A 16,307-nucleotide genomic window follows, 5' to 3' on the forward strand; every position below is an offset into this window, starting at 1 on the left:
TTTCTGGGGGATTACAATACCTCTCTTCTCTTCTCTTCTCTTCTCGCAAGATGTAGGAGAGTGGTGGGAAAAAAGAGAAATTTGTGAATCGGAATATCAGATAGTTGATGACATGGTAAGCATGTGTGTGAATATTTTGAATAAAAAAGGAAAAACAAAATAAAAGCGATCCATCTGTCATACAGTGTTTTCGTGGCTGCGGTGTGTCCCTTGAAAAGCATGACACGTTGCCATGGAAACAAAAGGGGAACGTTCTAAAATAATGGTAGACTAAAAAAAACTCACTCTGTGTGTCAGACTCTGTTCCGTGTTTTGTGTGTGTTTTGCTCCCCATCTGTTTCTATGCCCATATTTGGTACTTCCCGTTCCTGTCCTTATTTGTTCCAGGTGTTCCCCGTTTGGTTCTATTGATCCCATGTGTTTCTTGTCATCCCCTCGTCATGTCTTGTGTATTTACAGCGTTTCCTGTTTTTAGTTCCTCGTCTGGTATTGAATGTCTGCGTGGTTCTTCGTGTGTGCTCCTGCCTGCCCTGTGTTACCCCTTGGGTTATTGTTATTAAAGAACAGTGTTTGAGTTACTCCTTCATCTCTGCGTTCCTTGCTCCTCACAGTAGTACATCGTGATAAATTACAAGACCTACAACAGTAAGCGGCGTCCCTTCTCCTCTTTTTAGCTTACCTTGTTTTTCCCCGCGATTATGGAGATCGCGGCACGCTTTATAGCCATAGCCCATAAGGATCTTCCCTTCATCGAGTATGCCTGGGAGTTCTGCGGGCTCGCAGCGGCGACGGCTTTAGATGATGCAACCATCAACTCTCTGTTCTGGCACGGGGCCAATTACCATCGCCCCGTGGACCTCCCAGACACCACGGGACTAAGCTGGAGGGAAGGGATCCTCCGGTGTCTGGAGAGCATCCGGCACCGAGCCAGAACCAGCCCGCCGGCCTCTCCAGTGTCAAGTCTGCCGACCACATCTTTCACCCTGAACCTAAAGGGGAATCTAAGGAGGAGAAGGCGGTTGGTTCTAGTCCCTAGGTTCGCTCCATCCCCAGAGCTCGCTCCAGTGTCGGCTCCATCCCCAGAGCTCGCTCCAGTGTCGGCTCCATCCCCAGAGTTCGCTCCAGTGTCGGCTCCAGCCCAAGAGCTCGCTCTAGTGTCGGCTCCAGCCCCAGAGCCCTCTCCAGTGTCTGCTCCTGTTCCTGAGTTTAGCCCAGAGAGCGCTCCTTTCCCCGAGTTTAGCCCAGAGAGGGCACCAGTCCCCGAGTCTAGCTCAGAGAGGGCTCCTGTCCCCGAGTTTAGCCCAGAGAGGGCTCCAGTCCCCGAATTTACCCCAGAAAGGATTCCAGTCCCCGAGTCTAGCACAGAATGGGCTTCAGACCCCATGTTCAGCCCAAGGAGGGCTCCAGTTCCCATGTCCAGCCCAAGGAGGGCTCCAGTTTCCACGTCCAGCCTACGTCCAGCATGAACATACATGTTTGTGTTTTTGAGAAAACAATGTTTATGCGTGGTTAGTGAAAAACTAAATTGTTTAAGTCACTGAAATAAAGCCATAAAACACATACAGTATATTTGTTCACAATACTTGTGAGAACTGGATGAGGTAGACTAGAGGTTTTGCTACAAAATGAAGTGAAAATGATCCTGTTCACTCCTTCACAGAAAACAATATATTGATTTAACATTTGTAAAACATGTTTCATGATCGAAAGCCTGTATGCGAGGGAGTGACAATGGTCATGAATGGTCATGGTCATTAATATTTAATGGTTCACACCTGAACTAAACTGCACTTTCAATCTCTCAGTCAATAACTCATAACATAACCCTACATATGCTTCGTGCTACAGCAACCCGTCTCCCCGGGTGGCCTGCATTCCCAGTCAGTCTCGCCTCCTTACATGCTCCAGGTGGCCCCTTTTATCCGGTCTCTCCACACCAATTATTGAAACGAGACACAGGTGTTTATCATTTGCGCTTGACCTACTTACGCACCGCTCATCTCCTGCCTCTCTCCCCCCACCAACCGCCCCAGGCCGGACTCGCTGTTCATGCAGCCGATACGGCCGGCTGCGCACCACCACGCCCGGCTCGGTCTCAATGTGGTGCTGGATGAGGTCTGTGCGACCAGGCAGGGGCAAGAACACATCTGCAAACTCGGCTTGCACCTTGGCCACATCAGTGAGTTGGGAGGGCAAGAGGTGATCTTCTCCTGGGGCCAGAGCAAGAGACTGAATTTTGGTGTTCACTTCTGGCCCAAGATCTTCCTCTCTGCTTACCGCCATCGCCAACATCACTGACTCCGCCTCGCTCCATTTTTTAAGGAGATTGAGATGGTAAATCTGAGCGCACCAATCCTGTCTGAGCGCACTACCTCATAATTGAGATCTCCAACTCGCCGTGTGACCTCAAAGGGTCCTTGCCCCTTGCCGAGTAATTTGGAACTAGAAGTTGGGAGTAATACGAGTACTTTCTCTCCCGGTGCAAATGTGCGCAATCTGGCTCCCCTGTTGTACAACCGGCTTTGTCTGTCCTGAGCCTGCAACAAATTCTCCATAGAGAGCCGCCCTAAAGTGTGGAGTTTTGTTCTCAGGTCCAGTACATAATGAATTTCACTTTTACTGTGCGAAGGTCTGTCCTCCCAAGTTTCACGTAGGACGTCCAACACCTCGCGGGGCTGACGTCCGTAGAGAAGCTCAAAGGGGGAAAACCCAGTGGAGGCTTGTGGGACCTCGCGCACGGCAAACAAGAGGGGTTTCAGCTATTTGTCCCAATTTTTGGCGTCTTCGTGAACGAACTTCCGAATCATGGTTTTTAATGTGCGATTAAATCGTTCGACTAGACCATCTGTTCGTCTGTGCCCAAGAGTTCGTAAATTTAGCGGAGAGTCCGTGACATAATCGGTGAGAATCTCTTTCGGGATTCCCACCTGGGAGATTAAATGAAACCGGGCCTCCGCTACACTTTTCGCGGAAATGCTGCGGAGGGCCAATGCCTCTGTGTATCGTGTTGCATAGTCCACTAGGACTAAGGCAAAGCGATGCCCCCATGCAGATCGTTCTAATGGCCCGATGAGGTCCATGCCAATTCGTTTGAAGGGGACCTGCATAAGAGAGAGAGGGCACAATGATGCTTTTGGGGTGGCCAGTGGGTTCACCAGCTGACATTCATGACAAGACGCGCACCACCTGAAACGCACGTTCTGAAAAATCAGGTCATTAGACGATTCAGTGTTGCTGCTTGCACCAAATGTCCGGCCATCGGATTACAGTGAGCCGCCTGGAAAAGCATTTCCCGACAGCTTTTTGGTACTAACAATTGGGTTGTGTCTTGTTTTGACTGAGTGTCTTGGGTCACTCGATACAAACGGTCTTTTAAAATAGCAAAATACGGATAGGAGAGCGGTCGAGCCGGTTGGAGAAGCTGTCCGTCGATGGAACGGACCTGTTCAAAAGCATTTTTGAGCATTTCATCCTGGGACTGTTCCAGAGGAAAATCATCACACTTTGTGAGGGTTCTCCTCTCAACAGCGCTCCATTCCCCTGTCTCAGATCCCCTTGGTCCCGGCTCAGCTTCTTCTACCTGTGCGACCGCCCCCCTTTCCCGCACTCTTTCCTCCCAAGAGACAACCGTACATAAATGCCCCAATAACGCCAGCTTTTTGGTACTAACAATTGGGTTGTGTCTTGTTTTGACTGAGTGTCTTGGGTCACTCGATACAAACGGTCTTTTAAAATAGCAAAATACGGATAGGAGAGCGGTCGAGCCGGTTGGAGAAGCTGTCCGTCGATGGAACGGACCTGTTCAAAAGCATTTTTGAGCATTTCATCCTGGGACTGTTCCAGAGGAAAATCATCACACTTTGTGAGGGTTCTCCTCTCAACAGCGCTCCATTCCCCTGTCTCAGATCCCCTTGGTCCCGGCTCAGCTTCTTCTACCTGTGCGACCGCCCCCCTTTCCCGCACTCTTTCCTCCCAAGAGACAACCGTACATAAATGCCCCAATAACGCCTTAAAACCTGGCCAATTTGTTCACAAAATTAGCGGATGTCTGAGGTGCGGGCTAACTGCCCCCTCTACTCTATGCTTTTGTCCCCGAAATTGAATACCACCGACATTAAGGGGTAGTTCACCACATCCCCATGCACACACCAAACCTTAACCATGCGGCTCTTATCCAGTGCCTCCGGTTGAATCAGGCTTTGATGCATTGAGGTTTGGTTGCATCCCAAATCCACCAAAGCCTGATATGTACCCCCCTTAATACTCACGGGTATCTGGTACAGGCCAGCTTGATCGGGGGCAGCCTGCGGGGTGTCCGGGACCCAGATCAGCGTCCCCAACTCCATCCCTGGACACGATCAATAAAATGACCTGAGTCCCTGCAACGCCAGCAGGCCGGCCCAGGCCTCCCCGCCCCTGGGGCAGAAAGTGGGTCAAGGAATTGGTGTGGAGAGAGCGGCGGACCGGGAGCTGCCGCCGGCCGGACCCGCCCCCCCGGGCGGCGCCCTCGGGGCGGCTGTGGGTTCCGTCCCTGGACCACCTCTCCAGCGGGGTGGGGCTTGTGGAGGAAGATTCCCTCTGGACCTGGGGAAAGGGACAGGTTTAGAGGGAGAGAACACAGGGGAAGGGGGAGAGAGAGAGAGAGACAGATGGCAGGGGTTCGCCAACCCCGGTCCTCTGCCAGTTGGATGGCCTGGTTCAGTGACGTCGGGCGGTGGCACTGGACCCACTGGGCAGTCTTCCTCAGCAGCCGTACCACGAACTGCTCCAGTACCACTCAATCGATGATTTCCTCGACATCGCTTGTTTCGGCCATCAGCGGCAGGCGTCCCGGAGCTGTTGCGGCAGGTGACCTGAAGCGCTGGCGATGCTGCTCGGGGCTCCGGCCAACCCGCTGGAGGATGGCGCGCTTGAGGTCCTTGTAGACCAGGAGGTTCTGGACTGGCAGCTGTTGTGCGGCGACCTGCGCTTCCCCCGACAGTAGTGGAATGAGCCGCACTGGCCAGTCCTCTGCGGGCCACCCCCGGCCTCTGCTAATCTCTCAAATATGGTCCAGGAACACCTCCGGGTCGTCCTGGGGCCCCATCTTGTGGAGAGGCACATGGGGGGGTGATGCTTGGGCAGACATAGGTCCCGCAGCCCGAACCTCCCGGTCAATCCAGCTCAGGAACAGCTTGCGGTCTTCCTGCTGGGCTTGGATGAGGGCTCGGAACTGCCGCTCCTGATCGTCCCTCAGGCCCAGCAGTGCCTGATGGTGCTCCTGGTGAAGACCCGCGAACGATTGAATGACCTCCGCAAATGGCGAGCCTGACGGGGACTGCATGACGCGTCGCCGTTCTTCTTCCTTCCCGGGTTTCGGCACCAGGGTGATAAGGTTCAAGAGGGTGGAAGGAAGAAGACAGGGTCGGCGTACTGGGACGCAAGCTTTATTTAAAGTCTCTGGGTATACACAACGGAAAAAGGTGCTCACTGCGCTTTCAATCTCTCAGTCAATAACTCATAACATAACCCTACATATGCTTCGTGCTCCAGCAACCCGTCTCCCCTGGTGGCTCACATTCCCAGTCAGTTTCTCCTCCTTATATGCTCCAGGTGGCCCCTTTCATCCGGTCTCTCCACACCAATTACTGAAACGAGACGCAGGTGTTTATCATTTGCGCTTGACCTACTTATGCACCACTCGTCTCCTGCCTCTCTCTCCCGGTGCAGACCTCGCTGAACCGCGCCCCCCTCGCCACATATATCTTTTGGTTTTATATGTTATAAAATATTAAACAAACATCCTGAAAATGAAATGACACATATTTCAAAATGTTTCACTTGATTTCATACATGTAGTCAGAAATTATAGTTTGAGAAAAGTCTAGCTAGTAAAATGTGGACAAGTTATGTCACAATAACACAATAACAACAGATGCAAGTAAACTTAGGCTACTCATCAGAGTGATATCCTCCAGTGGATCCAGCTGCATGACGCATTGCGTTGTGTGGTAAATTCTGGGTTATTTCTCTCAGTTCGTCTTCTTCCAGAAACAAAAAGTAGCCGTTATGAACTTCACGTTTGTTTACGCAGAGGCGATGTGGGCATTTACATGTGCATGCGTCTCACGTGGATGCTTAGAATCTGAAAAGCACGATCGGCTCGTGGGCGTGACCGCCTTAGATATAATGAGTTGAGAAGGGAAAAATGGACATCTCACGTGGATATTTAGAATCTGAAAAGCGCGATCGGCGCGTGGGCGTGACCGCATTAGAGATAATGAGTTGAGATGGGAAAACTGGACATCGCATTGGTTTCATACAGATTACTTTAACAGATATTATTTGTTTTGGACGTGACTTACTTCATTTAAAAGCAGACATTTCAAGATATCTATACATATATTTCTCATGTCTTTGAGGCAAGTATTCGCGGAGATTCATGTTGTTTCATTTATGTGTCTGTGTAGAGAGGTGACAGAGACAGAGCCGGCAGATAACACACCCTGTTTATTTTGCTTATTGTTTAAAAGCACATTGTTTTGTTGTTATTATGACTATACACAAATAAAAGTAGACCCTTTGCAGTTTCAAACGATGCCTTATTCTTATCTGTATGATCAAAACTCACGGAGTATTTGTAGTTCTTTTCACGGTCATAAAGAAAATACGAATGATGTCTTCTTGTGAAGGAGGAGGTACTCTAGGTTCGGGCCATTCCCGAGCTCAGAGCCCTTCCCCGGACAGCACGCCAAATATGCATTGCCATACTTCAGCTAATTATATGTGTGAACTCGTGAAATCATAGGTACAGCAAAATTGACAATTTGGAAGACCAGAAAAAAATTAACGGTAACACTTTACTTGAAGGGGTGAGCATAAGACTGACATGACACCTTCATAATCATGACATGACACATGTCATGAATATGAAGGAGGTTTTATGCATGTTTATGACAAGTGTCATTAAGTGTCATTCGCTCAGATGTCATTTTTAATGCAAATATGACATTATTTGACCTAACCCTACCCCTACCCTTACCCCTAACCATAGCCCATAACAAAGACATATCAAACAATGTCATCTTTGCATTAAAAATTACATAACTGAGCGAATGACTCTTAATGACAGTTGTCATAAACATGCATACAAAATCTTCATATTCATGACATGTGTCATGTCATGATTATGTAGGTGTCATGTCATGATTATGAAGGTGTCATGTGAGTCTTATGCACACCCCTTCAAGTAAAGTGTAACCAAATAGACTACTAGGTATAGGTGGAGTGGGCCCAGTGAAAATGCTGAAGGGCTTAATTGCAATTATACAGACAATTTTATTTTCTTACTATGATTTGGTGTGAGATTTAATAACTTTCAGAGAAAAGTGGTGTGCAGGGAGAATTTTTTTAACTATGTCTTGGTATTACAGTTGACTAAAAGTTTAATGAATGATGTTATGAATGAGTATTTATTGTATTAGCAATGATATACTGAAGAAAAATTATTTTATAAAGCTGTGCTAAACCTCTTCTCTTCTCTTCTCTTCTCTTCTCTTCTCTTCTCTTCTCTTCTCTTAACTTATGGTTCCCCTTTATTTTCTCATTCTCTCATTTATCTATCTTTGCAGAGCTAGTATCATTCAGAGGAAGATCATCTCATTCCAGGATGAAGGCTCGCTCACGAAGCGGATGTGTGAGAAAGGTGAGTCTTCTTTTTTTACTTTTACTCCCAGCTAGATGGTTTGGCACATTATAAGCCATACATCTATGAGATGTTATTTCAGTGTATGGTGTTTTTTTTTCTCTTTCTCTCCCCAATTTGGCTCCTCATATACCTGTTCTTATCTGAGTGTTGGTTGTTTCTCAGTCTTGACTGTTACAGCAATCCATTTTAGGGAAGAAAATAAAATATGTATATGTATGTATATATATACAGTGGGGAAAAAAAGTATTTAGTCAGCCACCAATTGTGCAAGTTCTCCCACTTAAAAAGATGAGAGAGGCCTGTAATTTTCATCATAGGTATACCTCAACTATGAGAGACAAAATGAGAAAAAAAATCCAGAAAATCACATTGTAGGATTTTTAAAGAATTTATTTGCAAATTATGGTGGAAAACAAGTTTCAACTTCAAACGGGTGTAGCATTTTTCGTCCGATTCCAACCAATCATACATAATTCTGAAGGTCATTTAATGGAGAATGTAAACATAAAAATAACTCATTTTTGAAAATGTTCTCATTGTAACTCATTTTGCCAGCACAGGTCACATATATTTAAATGTGTTTTATTGAGTCTTTAGTGCAGTTTAGATAGATAGATAGATAGATCGATAGATAGATAGATAGATAGAAACATTTGGACATAAACACGTGTAATAATCCAGCCATCGTCCCTTGTCCTTTAGAGCCACTGTATGGAGAAACCACAGACAAACCCCTGCTGGACTGCTGTGCCTGTGGAACTGCCAAATACAGAGTCACCTTCTACGGGAACTGGTCAGAGAAACTGCACCCAAAAGACTACCCAAGTAAGACACTATATCCTCAAAGACGTGAAGTTTGTCATTTTTTCAATGTTAAAATAGTTTATTTTATCCCAGTTTACTGTGCAGAGAGCAAGAAGTAAGCCATTTAAACTTTGGTGCAAAACATGAATGATACCACAAATAAAAAAAGGGTTTGTTTAAATTTGATTTAGGGCTGCAAGATTAATCAAAATTAAATCGCAATCGCGATTAGGTAAAAGCTATGATTGTCATGCGCATCTTGTCAGGGCAGCACGGTTCTGTGATCAGTAGTAGATTTCCATATGAAGGCCAGAGGGCGCTCTCGCGTGGAAACTCCAAATACGCCTCAAAAGAAATCCAGGAAATCCCTATAGTGGTTGCTGAATGAACAGAAGATTTAACTGCTTTCATTGATTCAACGTGACTAATAAACACATGACTATGACAATATGGCTTATCTGAGTTTGTCTTATTATATTTTTTATTATAATAATGTATATAACAATGCAATGCTAATCAAAATACTATTTATCACTACTTTGAAATATGTTGAATGCCTTATTCTGTGTAAGAAGCCACATCATCTCACATAAGGATTTATTTCAAACACACGTCTGACGTTATGAAGTGATTTTTGAGTAAAATGTTATTAAATGTGGTATTTTCACGTCCTTTCAGATGGAGCAGCATTTACAGAGCCGTGTATAAGCTTTCATAATCGCAGAACAATTTATTCGATTTCATAATCACGTGATTAAATCTGTCTGCGATTATGAACGCGGTTTTGCGTACCTTGTCAGCTCTGTGTAGTAAATGCTGCTCCATCTGAAAGCACGTGATGGAGATTTACTACTGATCACAGAACCGGCTTTACTGACAAGATGCGCATGAAAATCGAATTTGATTAATAGTGCAGCCCTAATTTGCATTTAAAATTTTTCCATGTTTTATTTGCGACTTTATTTATTGACAAGTTTGTTGAAAGGAGAATTCACTCCAGATGCATCTGGTGAATAAAGTGTCCTAAAACAGAGCTGCCTAAAATTCAAACATACTGTTTTCTGTGATTGTACACACACTGGTGACACAACTGGCAAAATTCTACCGTACCACAGAGGGCCACTCATGTAACATCCCAGTAAATTACATTATATATGTTCAAAATGGTAAGGTACATAATGACTTCACCCTTGGCTAGAATATTGTGTATAGACATTTTTCAATAATAAGTTTTTTGTTTTCGTGACTTGAATAGTCTATGCTTCATGTAAAGAAATATCATAAAATAGATCGCTCGTCTCTCTCCGTTTGCACAGGTTTTCTCATTGTCACTACTTTGTTCATTAGTGAAGTGAACTGTTCCCTGTATTGTGATGAGATCCTCTGTTTTCAACTGTCACTTTAAACTTGAAAACTTGACAGCCCAAAACATGTGATTTGTCTTAGCCATAGCGCAGTGTGGCTCTTCTAGTATCTAAAGGTTTGGATAAATGGATAAATTAAATGGAATATGAATGTTTTCAAGCTGAACACTCACATAGTCATGCTGATCAGTAAGCGACTACCCAGAACAACCTAGTAACCACATAACAATGTGCTAAAAAACATCCTATTTATATATATATAAAACTTTGGTGCAAAACATGAATGATACCACAAATAAAAAAAGGGTTTGTTTAAATTTGATTTAGGGCTGCAAGATTAATCAAAATTAAATCGCAATCGCGATTAGGTAAAAGCTATGATTGTCATGCGCATCTTGTCAGGGCAGCACGGTTCTGTGATCAGTAGTAGATTTCCATATGAAGGCCAGAGGGCGCTCTCGCGTGGAAACTCCAAATACGCCTCAAAAGAAATCCAGGAAATCCCTATAGTGGTTGCTGAATGAACAGAAGATTTAACTGCTTTCATTGATTCAACGTGACTAATAAACACATGACTATGACAATATGGCTTATCTGAGTTTGTCTTATTATATTTTTTATTATAATAATGTATATAACAATGCAATGCTAATCAAAATACTATTTATCACTACTTTGAAATATGTTGCGTGCCTTATTCTGTGTAAGAAGCCACATCATCTCACAGAAGGATTTATTTCAAACACACGTCTGACGTTATGAAGTGATTTTTGAGTAAAATGTTATTAAATGTGGTATTTTCACGTCCTTTCAGATGGAGCAGCATTTACAGAGCCGTGTATAAGCTTTCATAATCGCAGAACAATTTATACGATTTCATAATCACGTGATTAAATCTGTCTGCGATTATGAACGCGGTTTTGCGTACCTTGTCAGCTCTGTGTAGTAAATGCTGCTCCATCTGAAAGCACGTGATGGAGATTTACTACTGATCACAGAACCGGCTTTACTGACAAGATGCGCATGAAAATCGAATTTGATTAATAGTGCAGCCCTAATTTGCATTTAAAATTTTTCCATGTTTTATTTGCGACTTACAACTAATTTATTTATTGACAAGTTTGTTGAAAGGAGAATTCACTCCAGATGCATCTGGTGAATAAAGTGTCCTAAAACAGAGCTGCCTAAAATTCAAACATACTGTTTTCTGTGATTGTACACACACTGGTGACACAACTGGCAAAATTCTACCGTACCACAGAGGGCCACTCATGTAACATCCCAGTAAATTACATTATATATGTTCAAAATGGTAAGGTACATAATGACTTCACCCTTGGCTAGAATATTGTGTATAGACATTTTTCAATAATAAGTTTTTTGTTTTCGTGACTTGAATAGTCTATGCTTCATGTAAAGAAATATCATAAAATAGATCGCTCGTCTCTCTCCGTTTGCACAGGTTTTCTCATTGTCACTACTTTGTTCATTAGTGAAGTGAACTGTTCCCTGTATTGTGATGAGATCCTCTGTTTTCAACTGTCACTTTAAACTTGACACGTCCGATGCCCAAAACATGTGATTTGTCTTAGCCATAGCGCAGTGTGGCTCTTCTAGTATCTAAAGGTTTGGATAAATTCTAATGCAAAATGGAATATGAATGTTTTCAAGCTGAACACTCACATAGTCATGCTGATCAGTAAGCGACTACCCAGAACAACCTAGTAACCACATAACAATGTGCTAAAAAACATCCTATTTATATATATATATATATAGAGAGAGAGAGTGTTGCAACAAAAATTTGTTTAGATATGAAATGTGCAATCATTTCCTCATTATTTTCTCTTAGCGCCTGTCCACTCTTCTTGTCTTTTGTGGTTGGTGTGGATAACCTTGAGAGTGTCTCATTGGGAGCAAATTAAGCCTGAGGATTAGAGTCACTCTCCACTTGAGCTTGTGCAGCTCAGATCAATACTCTGATTAGAATGTACTCTGGGAGCTAGATGAACCTGATAAAGAAAGTGTGGTGCACTAATTTATAGGCTTAGGAAACAGTGAAAGACATACGGATAAATACACACACACACACTCGTACAGTAGATAAACACATGGTATTTATGATTATCACATGTGCAAAAAACATTCCCATGCGCCAGTATACAGTAAATGCATGTATAAAAGAAAACACACAGACATGCTGCTGTGGACATTATCGTTTCATTTTGATGTATTTGCATAAATTACTTGATAAAAAAGAGCTACTTTAATTAATCACAGCCAAAAGCACATATTATAATTTATTCCCATGCTACTTTCATTGAATGATTACACAACATTAATCAGTCATATTCTTGATTGTGTTGCTCAAATAATAATAATAATAATAATAATAATAAACAACATTAATCAGTCATATTCTTGATTGTGTTGCTCAAATAATAATAATAATAATAATAATAATAACTAATTCATATGAATTTTGCCAAAACCATAAAACAATTATCAGTTGAGAGTATGTGAATGTCACTGTTTACACGTAGCTTCTTTTCAGTCAACCCAGATCACTGACAAATTTTCCCCAGGAAAATACATATACATATTTTTGAAGCAGATAGAGAGGAGAAATAGAGAGATACTGTGTTTGGCAGGACGTATGAAAATAAGCATTGGAACATCAGAGCGCATCAGTGAGATTTGATACAGGCCTGACGGATTGAGTGGATTAGTGGCACAGAGAGGATGTTGTAAGCAGTTCTTCACAGAGCCAGTCTGAACTCTCTGTCATGCCTGTGGAATAGCTCAAATTGGTGAGTAGAAATTAGATTGAGGGCTTTAAAGGCCCAGCCTTGGAGATCTGGAACTTAATACCTCAGGGTAGAGATTTTCCTACAAGGTGACTTTAATGTTAGAGCAAGACATTATACATTTGAAAGAGAAGTGAATTAATTTCATAACCTTTTTTATAGATAGGATGCGTCATTTGTGAAACTCCTTTCAGTGCAGAGAAGAACTGTCTGTCATTTATCCTGCATAATGTTGCTCAATAATCTGTATTTCTATAAAGTGCAGAATTTGTTTGTGGTAAGGTTGAACTTGCCATTGAACGGCTTGGCTAAGGGGACAAATTGAGGACACACACTCAAAAAAAAAAGCCCTGGATAGAGCTATTTCAGTGTTTTTTGGCCGGCCCCTGTGGGAGAACCCCATTTTGTGGAAGGTGGAAACCATTTATATGACATTTGTGGAAGGCATCATGGAATAGTTGTACACAGGACTCAAAGATTCACTAAAGCTTCACACTGCTCCTGCACAATGGAGGGACACTTCCGCTCTGTCAGAAAAGCAGGGTTATCTTTTTCATGATTGTAATGCTATGAAGAATGCAAGATTTTAACTTGTATGATTACTGTAGCATGGCATTTTAGTGACAATATTTAGCTTGATAGCACTTTTGTGCAGGCAAATCAAGTTTTATTCCAGCTGCATTATTTCCAGATTCCATACAACCTCTTCTCTCCTTCATTTTCTGTTAGTAATCCACCTGTTTTAATTAATTCATTAAATTTATTCTAATTTTTCTTTACAAATATTTGTTTATTCAATCATTTCTGGGCAATTTAATTAATCTGCATATACAGTATGTAATACCTACAAATACAGTGTTCTATTTTATATTTCATGTTAAACTGATATAGGGTATTTTTATTAGGAACACATTTTCCGTTGATTTAGCTCTCTCTCTCTGTGCCAGAGAAAAGAGTCACATTTTGACTGATGCCTCTGCTGTTCCAGTTGTTGACTTGTTATACTAAGTGTTCTTTGCAAATGAGTGATGTGAGCCCCATCCCATGAGATTTAGGGAGTGTTTTGTACATAAATTATTCATTTGGAGAAAATTTGAGATGAATATTTATGTGGCTGCATGTTCCTGAAATTGCAATATTTATTTTACTTTGTTTTTGCCTTTTTGGCAGTTTTATTAGGATAGATAATAAAGTGACGTGACGTGTAGGCAAGTATGGTGTCCCATACTCGGAATTTGTGCTCTGCATCCATTTGTGCTCTGCATTTAACCCATCCAAGTGCACACACACACACACACACACACAGACAGAGAGAGAGAGAGACACAGAGGAGAATAGGAGGGAACAAGATTGGGAAATGATGCAAGCTAAATTCAAACTCACATTACTGTACACTGCTTTGCACTGGCATGTATTATTCTATCCAGGTGATACATTAGGATAAGTTGAAACAGGATGCTAGATGGACTGTGATAATGTGGTGATCACAAGATGCATTTTTCAAAGATAAATTATTTTAACTGGACATTGGATGCATCTCAATTTGCTCTTTAGCTGTACACAAATTTGGGCACTGGTGAGGACCTGTCTAGCAATGTATGCTGCAATATACGTTTTTTTTTCAAAACATCTGGTGTATATGCTAATGCGTATTGTGTTGGCTCATATGATTGACATCATGCTTCCAAATTTCAGTTAAGGGAATTTAGTGAGCATCAATGCTTCCTGGTTTTCACGTTTTCACTACACTGGAAGGATTTTGCGATTCAGAAAGCTGTTTTGCCTTTAAATGCAGCCCCTTGTGAAAAAGTACATACTTTTAAAGAAAATTATTATTATTGAATACTTATTGATTGATTTTTTTTTCTGACGCAAATTAAAATATTATAGTTTAAATGTATATTAAATGCAGGTAGTTGAAGAATGACCTTGATCTTAAGTAGGAATTAAGTGCATTTTTATTTGTAACTTCATAATTACTTGTATAATTACACGTTAAAGTGTACTTCTGAATGCACTGACAACATTAAATATACTTGTAATTTATTTATGCACTTATAATATATTAGCTTTAGATGTAATCTTGAATAACATACTATGGTTAAAATGGTAAAAATATATATTTTGCACATGCTAGTTTGTTAGTAAACATCAAAATAAGAGTCATTATTTAACGCATGACAAAAGATTATTAAAACATTGATTTAAAGTATGTTAAAGGTAGGGCAGGCCATTTTGGAAAGGCTAACAATAGCAAGCTAGCTTTGGAAGCATAAGATCCCACCCTCCCTGCAAATCACTCTCCAAAGCCACGCCTCCTCCAAAACACATGAACAAGCACAGGCAGACCAGAGGCTTACCAGCGACACAATGAGAGATGGCGTTGGTGGAGGGTTGAATGCAACACTGTCAGATTATATCATGTCTCATTCGCCGGTGAGAAAACATTACAGTACAAAGCACATAATATTACAATAATAACGCCTTCCATTCTAGCTCAGTCTGCAGTAGCGTAATGGAATGCGCTGATGATATGTCTGTGCAAACAGGGTCACGGAGGTATGCAAATACATACGTTCAAAGGCAGGCAGAACAGTCTATCGTAAGCCTCGGAACAAGGGATATAATTGGACGAACATTTTATGTTCCTACATCTTCCACAGATGATATAAATACATTTAGACCACTTAGTGATTGCTATCAGTGTGTCAAGAGACTTTCAACCAGCATAACAAAAAATGTTTTTGAACCAAATCACCTACCCTGCCTTTAAATGATTTAAAGTATTTTAAAGTAAAACTTTTAATTGATGTTTAATTTTTAACTTAAGAGTTGGTTTCAAAAACCAACAGATAAAAATATGACATTAGCTATTGATTGTTATCATCCAGTTCCTCTAAAACGAAGATAGAGTAGTCAATTGTGTAGATTTAAACGTAATTGTGGTACTACACATGAATTTGATGAACAGGTAAAATGACCATTTCAACGATTTACTATTTCAACGATATAAAGGGTATCCAGAAAGGTGGTTAAATAATGCATTAGATAAGGTTAATAAATTGAATAGACTTTAAGATTTGAATATTACGGAAGTTCTAAGCGGCCATGCATTATTTTTTTCCCCCTTCTTGTTTTCTCGTTATAACAACTTATTTTCTCGTTATATCGACATAACGAGAGTTGTTTTCTCGTTATAACGACTTAATTTTCTCGTGATCTCGACATAAAAAAAGTTGTTCTCTAAGTTACAAAACTGCGCCAACAGGTGGCACTATTGACCTGAATATAACTGATGGGGTGTTGTAGGCTATGCTGTATGTCCACTTTACTGTACGCGTTTGGGATAGAATATGAACGACCTCGTGATCGCTATAATTTGTACAGTATTGTTCATTAGGCTACTGACATTTAATTCATTCATAAATGTTAAATGCTTGAATCAATATGACTATTTTGTGTATTAAGTTCTTGCTAGATGCATGAGTTTCACCAACGCGTTCTGTGTCATAAAATAATAACTGCTTATTAAAACCAAGGTTGACGTCACTGTATTCTGTTTGCACCTATATCTTTATTTGTGCTTCTTTGAGGTACATTATTGTTAGTTAATAAGCGGGGGTGTTCTGTTTATCTACAGTAGGA

General features: G+C 41.7%; 1 protein-coding gene across 1 annotated transcript in view; it reads left to right on the forward strand.

Moving 5' to 3' along the window:
* The window catches only part of spon1a (spondin 1a), a 185,183-nt gene that overhangs the window by 21,608 nt on the left and 147,268 nt on the right, over positions 1-16,307 (forward strand). Inside the window, exons 4-5 of the mRNA XM_016236358.1 lie at positions 7,611-7,684; positions 8,390-8,512. Coding sequence (XP_016091844.1) covers positions 7,611-7,684; positions 8,390-8,512 — 197 coding nt within the window. The remainder of the gene's footprint in view (positions 1-7,610; positions 7,685-8,389; positions 8,513-16,307) is intronic.

Source organism: Sinocyclocheilus grahami, unplaced genomic scaffold, assembly GCF_001515645.1.
Source record: "Sinocyclocheilus grahami isolate Dianchi unplaced genomic scaffold, SAMN03320097.WGS_v1.1 scaffold489.1, whole genome shotgun sequence".
Lineage (NCBI taxonomy): Eukaryota > Metazoa > Chordata > Actinopteri > Cypriniformes > Cyprinidae > Sinocyclocheilus > Sinocyclocheilus grahami.